This window comes from Corvus kubaryi, unplaced genomic scaffold, assembly GCF_017639235.1.
Source record: "Corvus kubaryi isolate FWS band 111438036 unplaced genomic scaffold, C.kubaryi_AGA036_p1.0 137, whole genome shotgun sequence".
Classification (NCBI taxonomy): Eukaryota; Metazoa; Chordata; class Aves; order Passeriformes; family Corvidae; genus Corvus; species Corvus kubaryi.
In genome coordinates, this window is record NW_024580671.1 from 8,944,046 (window position 1) to 8,954,668 (window position 10,623).

The 10,623-nt window shown below is 39.0% G+C and overlaps 1 protein-coding gene across 1 annotated transcript in view; it reads right to left on the reverse strand.

Annotated features, from left to right (window-relative positions):
- Positions 1–208: 208 nt before the first annotated feature.
- CCT2 (chaperonin containing TCP1 subunit 2) overlaps positions 209–10,623 on the reverse strand; it is an 11,025-nt gene continuing 610 nt past the window's right edge. The window contains exons 2-16 of the mRNA XM_042017794.1: positions 9,931–10,005; positions 9,404–9,469; positions 9,194–9,305; positions 8,290–8,366; positions 7,454–7,566; positions 6,710–6,912; positions 6,411–6,511; positions 6,203–6,330; positions 5,688–5,791; positions 4,031–4,150; positions 3,349–3,477; positions 3,160–3,263; positions 2,049–2,148; positions 1,193–1,334; positions 209–518 (exon numbers count right to left, since the gene is read on the reverse strand). Coding sequence (XP_041873728.1) covers positions 488–518; positions 1,193–1,334; positions 2,049–2,148; positions 3,160–3,263; positions 3,349–3,477; positions 4,031–4,150; positions 5,688–5,791; positions 6,203–6,330; positions 6,411–6,511; positions 6,710–6,912; positions 7,454–7,566; positions 8,290–8,366; positions 9,194–9,305; positions 9,404–9,469; positions 9,931–10,005 — 1,605 coding nt within the window. The 3' untranslated portion in view covers positions 209–487. The remainder of the gene's footprint in view (positions 519–1,192; positions 1,335–2,048; positions 2,149–3,159; positions 3,264–3,348; positions 3,478–4,030; positions 4,151–5,687; positions 5,792–6,202; positions 6,331–6,410; positions 6,512–6,709; positions 6,913–7,453; positions 7,567–8,289; positions 8,367–9,193; positions 9,306–9,403; positions 9,470–9,930; positions 10,006–10,623) is intronic.

The window sequence follows — 10,623 nt, forward strand, 5'->3', positions numbered from 1 at the left end:
ATTTCTAAAACCCCAACTCAAAACCTATGCAGCCAGGACTGGAATACACCACTTACACTAACACAGCAGGCCAACATGAACCAGTGAGCAACGAGGGCTTAGTCACTCCCTGAAGCATCCAAGGCCTGAGGATGTGCACCACAGCAGTCCTAATGGATCTGCCCTTCCTGGTTGTACAGAAAAGAAATACAACTTTGGGGAATCTGAATTATTTATTTCTAGCTTTTTATTTCTGTGTATTTTAAGTGGAACCTGGGAAGGAACAGAATGAATAGGGTTGTATAAAACCCCTGGTTTATACACCCCTGAAAGTGAATTCCTCCCCACAACACATAAAAGCTCCAGTAAGTAAAAACCAACTGAAGACAGTGCCATTGATGGAGACATTTATCTCAAGCTTCTGTTCCATAACCTCACAAAAACTAGACCATTAAAAAAATTTACTAGGTGAGATCTGGTCCACACATCCTCAGGAACTGAAGAAAATTTAACAGGGGCGATGGTCTGGTACACGTTTTCTGGGGAGAAAAAGAAAAATCAGAAAATTCCCACCACGCTGATGTCCACCAGCCCCTCCCCACCCACCCTTATTTTTAATCTTTAGTTGGTATTTTGCATTCAGTGACATCTTTATCTCACAGCACAAAAAGCAGTATCACCTCAAAGCTAACACACCACCTATGACCATGGTAAAAAAAATCCTGTGATTCAAAAAGCACTGAAAACTACCTGGTAGCAGGCACCCATGGGATAACCTGCCTAACAGCAGCAATTCTTCCCAAACCTTTTAACAAACGTGTTCCGGTTTCAGCTGCAGACTCTATCTCAGAAGCAGCTGGACATTTCACTACAACTCTTGCCAAAAGAAAAAAGAAAGCATGATCCCTTACATTTTGGTCAGCCACTTGTGCAGATGCTTGAGTGCTATACACAACACAAGCAGCTGGTGACCTAAGATTAACTAGGCATTACTCAGGCACAGCAATTTAAGTTTGCTCATGGCTCTAAAGGCCTGACAATACTGCTAGCTAATGCAGTAAAATTATCTAATATGAACATCAGCATGTCAGGTGTCAGGCTCCATTTCAAGTGAAGTATTTTTAGAACAAGACTTTTCTGCACCACTACTCTTCCACAGAAGGAGGTTTACTCTACACCACTGTGAGCGACCATGCAGATACTCTGGTCATACCTTGGTGCTGCTTTAATGATGTCATCTACACGAAGAATCATTTCTGCTGCTTCAGCTGCACTCAGCAAAACTTGTCTCTTGACCTGGAAACTTTCTGTTACTCCCAAAACTGACATGTCTCCAATGACACCCTCTTTCATATCTGGAAGAAGAAATACATTAAGAGGTAGTTTTTTCGGTTTTGTTTTTTTTTAACTTGGCTTTTTTTTTAAGGAAATTACAAGAAGCTGAGAGCATAGTAACTTACATGCTCAGATGAACTACACTGATAGTAAGGGAAGTATTAAATAAAGTCTTTTACCTCAAGACTCCTGATTTAAGCCTAATGTTGCAATTACATACAAACAATTAATGATAAAAATTTTATACACTGTGATAAGGAGACAAGATCCCAACAGGACTCTCCACACTATTCCCTTAGATATATTAACTTCAAGGTTCTTCTCCACAACTCTGGTTGTTGTTTGGTTGTTTTTTGGGGGCGGGGGGTGGAGGGGGAAGAAAGGAGCAAGGGGAAGGATGTGTTCGATTCTGCTGGGTTTTTAGCAGGTTGCTGGTTTTAAAACAATGTTTTCTTTTTAAGCTTCCTATAACTAGACTCAGTGTAAGGAAAGTGGTTTTTAGAGGTGTAAACCATCCACTTCAAACATAAAGGTTTTCACTCCACTGTCAAAAGCCTGGTTGAACAGAAAAGGAACATAGTGCTGTACACCCAAGTTCTATGCAAAGCAAACAAATCAACATACTCAGTTCTCCCAGCTGATAATATGTGACAGACATATGTGAACAACTTTAATGAGCCTAATGGACCTGCCAAACAGAAATTCAAACACAGAAGTAAAACTGAACCCCTTACCCAGTCCATAAGTAGTCTTCCCTTCACTATGAGCAGCTCTGAGCTGAGCAACCAAATCAGCACTGTCATAGCCAGCATTATCAGCTATTATTGTTGGGATCTAAGGGGATAAACACAGGTTGTTTTTACTTAACACAGGGACTGATCCCTAATAAACATGAAACATACTTCGATGTTTTAAGTTTACAACTGAATTTCAAAAAGATGCTTCAGAAACATGGCAGATGATCTGTTACTGTGTTCAGAAGATATAGAAAAAGTAAAAAATCCAAACTACTTTTCCAAGAATTTCAAGATCCTGGTGTAAGAAAGTATCTAAGAGGACAGAAGTATGTTAGCAGATTTATCAGTTCATTTTACATGGACAGAAGAAAAAAAAGAATCTTGTAGTTTATCATTTCAGACTACAACTAAAGAAATGTTTCCATTTAAACAGCACAAGCCTGCTGGTAAGCACATTAACCACCTGATCATTCTGTTCACTGTTTCCGTGACAGCAGTGCAAACTTGCATGTGCTGACTGAAGAGGTCACGTGCTACTATGCTCTTGAAATTAATTTTCTTAGGAGAAAGGTTTTGCCTAATTTAAATTGCAGAAAGTAAATTTCTTCTCAAATTGACAGCCTGTTAGCACAATTCTATTAATGTTTCTTGTGACACTCTTACTTCCTACTAAGATGCAATCTACAACCCAAGACTAGAAACTTGTAGGTAGTACTGGAGTATGAATACACCCAAAGAGCACTAGAGCATCAATGGAACAGAAGGGTCGCTCTTTTCTAAATCAGTCATCAACTACGTAAGATGAGATTTTTATGTACTATTTCTACAGCACTTTTAACTAGCAGGTAAGGTGAACAAGAACCAATTAGAGGAGGGCTAGCATATAAACCTCCACAATTCTGTAACATGCAGAATTATTAAAACACCAGTACTTTTTCCTAACACAAAAACCAAAATTCTCCCTTTGTTTATCCAAGATGTGTTGCTAAACTTCAGTTTATTTCAGAAAACCAAAACTTTTAAAGTGAAGCAACTATCTGATGTCATAAGCTAGTAAACTTCATGAAGCTTTGTCTCTTAATCCAGCAAACTGATTAAATAAACCTACCATTCGTAAAGCCTTAGCAAAGGACTCCATTGCAACAGACTCTTTGCCAGGTGTTCTGACAGCAAGTTCTGCAACAGCATTAGCCATCAGCATCTCTGAACAACCTATTCATTGAAGACACACAGATGTTATATATCTGATGTACAGTAATACAAAATGTGTGTCATATACAAAGAATCTGATATTCACCTCCACCATACACAGTTCTTGTGTCCTTCACAGTCTGGGCCAGGACACAGAGAGCATCATGCAAAGACCTCTCTGCTTCATCTAGAATCTGCTGTGTGGCTCCACGCAAAACTATGGTGCAAGCTTCACCTGGAAAGCACAAATGCAAAAGGATTAAAAAGAGAATCCAAGACACAAAAATAGGCTATCACAAAGCATTTTAAATGGTTTTGCTATCACTGCAGACAAGTTTTGTATTACTTAATTTTGGGAGCAAAAGCAAGCGTGATGACATTTCAAAGATAGGATGAAATTATGTACACAGTGCTATTGCTTTGGTTCCACAACACCTTATTTAATTTAACAGAAAATTAATATCACCTCAAAACTCCTTGAAAACTTAAGAGAGTATTGGTATTTACTAGAACAAGCTCTCAAAGCTGTTTATGTATGATATATTGCTACTTTTCTTGTCAATTTAATCTCCCAAAGCAGAAGTCTTGGTTCCCATCTTTAAAAATGATTGCATGTTCATTTATGTAACATGAAACATACACAGGATTTTTACTGAAAAGCAAGACTTTAATAAAAACAGTGACATGAATCATTACAAAATTCCTATGCCTCACTGGAAACTGAACAGCATTAGCAGAGGGTTACAGTAACGAACATTACCATACACCATTAGTGACAAAACACTTACCCATTGCTACTCCAGAGAAATGAATGAGTTTATCTTCTCCAATCATGACTTCTTCAATAAGCTTGCAGCTTCCTAGTTTTACTAGCTCAGGGTGATCAAAGGTTGATGCAATTTCACCACCTACAAGTGTAAGATCATAAAGCAATCAGAGCTCACAACGAAAGCATCCCTTCAGGCAATGTCTTACCAAGAGGGGACAGGGAGGGGATGTGAAAAAAATCATCTTTGTAATTGCCCCAAAATAAATTTAAATTAACAATACTGATAAGCCAAGATTTTCTCATGTCAGCATATGGCACCAGAAACCTTTAACCAATGCTGATAAATCCCTAAAACACCTATGTTTTGTTTCACATCACAAGGACTACAATGCTTTCGAGTTGTGTCTGATAGCAGAATAAACATTCATCTTCGTTAGCATTAAATTGTCAGTATGTTCCAAGTTTTCACAGTATTTACTAATTAAATATTTAGAAAATACTAAATGAAGTCTCTTATGCTTTAAAACTTGACCTTGTGACAGTATTCACTTTGCCTGCCTGATGATGGCTGAGAACCAGTGGCCACCATTCTCCTGCATCACAAGTCTCATTCCATGCTGTAGCAGCAATACTGTGCACAATTTGTAAACTGCCATATTGTCAACAAAATAGGTACTACAAAGACCAAAATGTCTTTGAACAGAACACTGCTCTAGTTCTTTCCTCTTCCTATGAGAAAACTCTTTGCATTACCAATGCATGCTCAGTTATTCCACAGTAGCTTGCAGCACTGTGTAGTTGCAGCACTATAAGGAAAACCAAGATACATAGCAGAGAGTTTGTGCATATTAAAAACTTGTCCTTTTTTCAGCTATACTATTCAAGCCAGTGTGGTCTGGTAAGGCCCATTTGCTCTGCCTAGAAAGCTTGCTTTGAATTCAGAAAGAAAGCAATGCTCCTCTCAATCACGTATTTGCCTTTGTCAATGTGCCTACTGACAGTTATATACAATTGCTACTTCAGTTTTGCTAAGATAAATAAGTCATTGTCTTTTCCTTTCTCCTGCAAAACTACTTCATCCTCCTGATCACTTTCAGAATCAACTATGATGTTCCAGTTAACTATCTCTAACTTCAGCAACGAGAATTATCTGTAGCATTCCAGAGATTTCATTTTCATTAGTTACTAGAATCACATTTATGCTGACCACTATCAGAATATCCAGGTTGTTCATGTCATTTGAACATGGACATTCAGGTCCACCTCAAGTCGACAACTCAAGCCCACATTTTTAACAAAGGATGGCTCTTTAGTCTTTTCTATCATTACAACTGAACAACAGCCATGTAGAACAAAGTGTTATTATCACAGAATCAAGAACTATTAGTATTAATTTGTGGAGTTCTTCTTTTATTGCTAAGTTTCATCTTTTCCTTAGAAAACAAACATTTCAAAATCTTATCCGTCGGGAACTTAACTAAAAATGTTTTTAAAATATGGAAGAAAATTACTAACTGGCACTAACTTGCTAAATTATATCCCATGTTTTCCATTATGATCCTTTATTCAAAGATGCTGGAGAAAAAGAAGCAATGTTCAAGTAAATTTAACGGTTACTAACGATCAAACAAATAATGTGCCCCTCCAAGTTCCATACAAGATGGTACTCTACACACCTGTGACAAGAGCCAGACGTTCTACACCAGCAAAGTCTGCATGTTCAATAGCCATGACACCAGCAGCTCCAAAGAGCTGTTCAGGGTAGTTGTAGATCAGCTGCCTAAAAAATTAAAACACATCTCCCCATCACACACAGAACAAACCTTTGAAAACAACAGAGTAACAAAAGACACCAGATTCTCAGTAGCATGGACACAGGACAGATTTCTGAAAGCTACTAAAGCAGTCAACGTATGAGGCACCTGCCACACATGGAATGTTACACAACACAGAAGCAAACACAGTGACAGGAAAACATAAAATGCTAAGAAAAAAAACCAATTCAACCTATGATGCTTTTTGAAATACCCTGCCTCTGAAGAAACACTATCACACTAAGCACAGGCAGCCATATGCTTTAAGTCCTTTGATCCTAAGTGCCTGCAGGGCACTTAACTGCCTATTCCAGCAGAGTGAACTAGAACAACATGGGAAGCAACGTAACTCTCCCCTTTTCTCAAGAAATACATACCTGTTAATAAAGCAATTAATTCCGTGTTTAAGAATACGATCCACTTTCTCCTTCATTTTTTCTTTTTCTGCCTGCTCTATTTCTGCCACTTTTGCTGTAGAGTCCACTCTAACACGAGAACCAAAAATCTAAATGAAAGAAAAGAGAGATCACTCTCAACACTCCATTTACAGAAACACTGTATCTCAACAGTAGTTCTGCCACATACCTTAATCTTGTCTGTATCCATACCAGTATTTGCAATAAGAATCTTTGCATTTTCAATTCTTTTTGGTTGATTTACACCAATCTTCTTGTCAAGTAAAAAGCCTATAGTAACAGAAAGGTCTTGTAAAACTTCCAATTAAAAAAGGAGTACAATTCATAATTATAACAAAATCCCCTCATCTTTAGTATTCAATTTAATAATAACACAGTAATGTTTCCTATAACAAATTTACATAGATGTGTAACTTTCAGAAGCTTTATTTCTCAAGTGCATATACGGTCAACACTCAAAAGACTTACCTTCATCTAAGTAGGAATCAGCCAAACTTCCACCAAGTTTCTTAATGACATGGATAGCCTCCAAGTTACCAGAACCTTTCAACCTAAGAACAGCTTCTACAGCTAGCTTGACAAAGTGATCCTTATGGTGAGTAAGTAATTTTGATGAAAGAGTTGTTCCTGCAATGTTCATCAAGTCTTCACGGAACTTCACTTCATCATTACTACAATAAAGACAGTTCAGTTAAAGTGGAAAGTCTGAAAGCCCTACCGCTAGCTACCACCATGAGTCTTTGTTCACTTCCTCTAGCCTGTGCCTTTATGTACCGTATTCTGTTTTGAGGAATGCTGCACAGAATCCCTCCACTGTCCTGGAACACAACCTTCTATTTGAAATACAAGTTTTGTTAGGAGAATTTTCGCATTCAGCTTTAGAAAGTTTGTGCTCTCAAAGTGCCAGGCAAGGGAAATTGTTACATTTTAAATGTGAATGTGAAATCTGAAATAACACTTCAAATTTTTGTTCCAGGGAGCAAATTACTGCTTGTATTTCGTTTCTGCACATCCTAAGTAATTCTGAGTATCAAAAAGCTTCTGTAATTCACTTGAAATAAACCCCAGTATTTTTTTCTCAACTGTTAAAAATCATTAGCTCAGCCTTCACTATACTTTAATACGAGCGAAGATTTTACCAATGGACTGTAATTCACACTGATGTTTTGATCTTGAGTAGTTTTTTGTGAAGAGCAAATGGACATTACTAACCCATGATCCACAGCTGCTTTCAGAAGTGCCTCTCTTGAAGCCTTTGTGGCTGCCCTCCAGCCTGCAATGATGGTCTGAGGATGAATCTTCCTCGCAATCAGTAATTCTGCCTCCTATTTAAATGAAATCAATATTATTTCCCCCCAAAACGTACAGTTACACTAACTAGAAAAGACACGTTCATTTATGAATGCAACTTAAAGTGTACTTGAAAAATGACTATCTTCATTTTTCTGAGGGAACTTGGCAAGCTGATGGATCATTCCTTAAGATGCTCTTGATCCCAGTTCCTGGACTTGAGATGATCAAACTTTCTGACACAGCTCTGCTAGCAAGAATTACTCACTTCTCATGTCCCTTTCACAGTAATTTCAGGTTTAGAGTTTGGCAATGTAAAATTTTACATAAACAAAAAACCCATACAGAGTTTAAAGGAACACCATGAATTCAGGTCTTGAGCAAAGAACAGAACTTAGCAGTAATTTCCTCATTAATGTTATGGAAAAGGATTTCAGAGGACTTAGCCTCACAACTAAGCAGTGCTGCATGCTGCCCAGTGCAATAGCCAGGAAGTGACCTGTTAGAGTCAACTTAAAATACTTGAGAGTTTATAAAAAATAATGTAAGGAATAATAGACTAAAATAATACCAAAAAAATGATGATGCAATACCTAAGGGTTGTTTTTTCCCCCTACCAATTCCAACAGCAAAAGAGCAAGCTATTCCTTCCTATGCTTTGGGAGCCCTTTTCAAAAGCGTAGGATAACACACCTCCTACTGGTGGTATCAGACAACTACACTGGCAAGCAAACATCCGAAAAAATGTAATACATCACCCTCAGTAATTCAGCTGCCAACACTGTGACAGACGTAGTTCCATCACCAACTTCATCATCTTGAACCTTTGACATATCTGAAGAAGGAAAACATAGTATTAATGCTATTTTTCTCATGCATTAGGAGGAGAGAAACAGATCTTACTCTTTGCGTAAAGAGGGAACTCCAAAAAACAACCACAGAAAAACATGACATGCAAATGAAATTCAGCATCCTTCAAATTCCTGCTCTTTATTTGCAACCTAGACACCAGTTTCAGCCTGGTGATGGTCAAGATGCTCCCCTCTGTTCCCAGTCCTAAAGATGCTTATCAAAAGGAAGTACAGCTGGATAGAAGCTCTAAGGTACAGATACAGGATCAGAGACTATAATAACCAGGTCTGCTGCATGAACTGCTGATAAACTGGGACCCAGCAAATATAAAATCATTAGGAAATCTGACACCCAACTCTTCAGGCTCCTGCTTGTCACCAGAACCGGACCACTGAAACAGTAAGACAGTTGATCACAGAGGTAAACTCTGTCCAGAAGTACAGTGCTCACTGAGTGACAGAGATTTAAACCTGGGAGAACCAGAGAAACTCTGTTGCCTCGTAGATTTCTGTTCTGAATTTTCCCACTGAAAAAAGAGGGGCACACAGCTGTCTTTTGTCCCTTCTGACTCCTGGGACAAACCATGGTTGCGGGAAAGAAGACATCAGAACAGTTCTGAAGAGCAGCATACACCTCAATTTTACTTTTTCAAAACTCCGTAACTCTTGCAGTACCCTGCCCTCCTTACTTCAGGATTTCTGCTCCCCCCCTTCAATTTTTCACAGTATTTCAAGAACAGTTTTCTAAGAACAAATAAAAACTCTGTAACAGAGTTACAAACTAACAAATATCAAGCCTTTAAGAACTCACCAACTAAGACCTTGGCAGCTGGATTGTCAACTCCAATAGCTTTCAGGATGGTTGCACCATCGTTGGTAACTGTCACAGAGCTGTCTCTTCCGGTACTTAAAAGAATCTTGTCCTACAAGACGTGAGATTTCAAACACTGCTTGAAAACGCACTGTAACTATTAAAGCCACATTAACAGGTATGACTACTGAGAGCCTGCAGCTGTCTTACCATGCCTTTAGGGCCCAGCGTACTCTTGACTAGGTCACCAATGGCGATGGCACCAACAAAGGACGACTGAAATGAAAATAAACATACCTCAGGGAACAGTTTATTTCTACTGTAATACAAGAATTATACACTATCACGTAGCTTTCAAGAGGACATTTCAACCAACCCTTCCACCTCTTTCAATGGAGGCCGTGTCCAAGTTTCTTTACTGCTATATTTTGATAACCAGAACAAATATACTTAATTCTCACAGAAACCATAAGTCTGTCTCGAAGCCAGAAAAAATGCCTCCCAATAAAACACCAATCTTCTGAGCGCCAGTAGTTACTTCGATTTTGACAATGAAGAGTTTCTCTAATTTTCAGTATGAACACTCCTCCTCTCTTCTGTTCGCAGACGTGCAACAAGGAAAGCCAGTTAGAGACAGAAGTTCCATATCATGACAAAGTGAAAGTATTTTTAGTAGTAGAAAAGACAAAAGTTTAATTACCTCAGGTACTACCAGTTTCTTAGAGAATTAAACTTACCAACCGAGCTGTTTCTGCTTTCTCTTCATCTGCACCTGCCTTGAAAATGTTGACAGGAGCAAGGGAAATGGATGCCTGAAACACAGATATCATAAAGATATTATTCTAGCTTCAATAAAACTATGTGTTTTAAAAATCCCTGACACTAACAACCTAAACAACGTTTTTATTAATAAAATTACATCCATACCCCATTTTGTTGTGATAAAAGATATATTTAAGAAACAGTCACAGTTCTTAAAAATCTGCCTGGCAGTCTCATAGTGCTGAGAAGGGGTTACGAGGCCGAGCGCAGCTGCGCGCAGAGAGGGCGGCGCACACGCCCCCGGCCCCACCAGCACACCGCTCATGGCTGCGCCGGCACTGCCGCTCTGCCCGACGAACCGGCCTTCCATGCGACCCGAGGGCAGGCACAACCAGCAGGAACTAAAAAAACTCTATTTACTGACCATGCTGAAGCGTTAGCATTTTAATACCTATGCTGATTTTTTTTTTTTTTTTTTTTTTGCGTATCAAGGCAAATTAATTACAGCAGTTACCAATATATGCCTTTAAGGACCAACATTTGCAAAGCATCCAAGGCCTTAAAGAACAAGGATCAAATAGCCAAACATCCGTATCGCGGCTCCCGGCACTCAAGGCGGGGCCGGGAGGGCTCGCCCCGCGCGCGCCCGGCCCCGCCCCGGCTCCAGA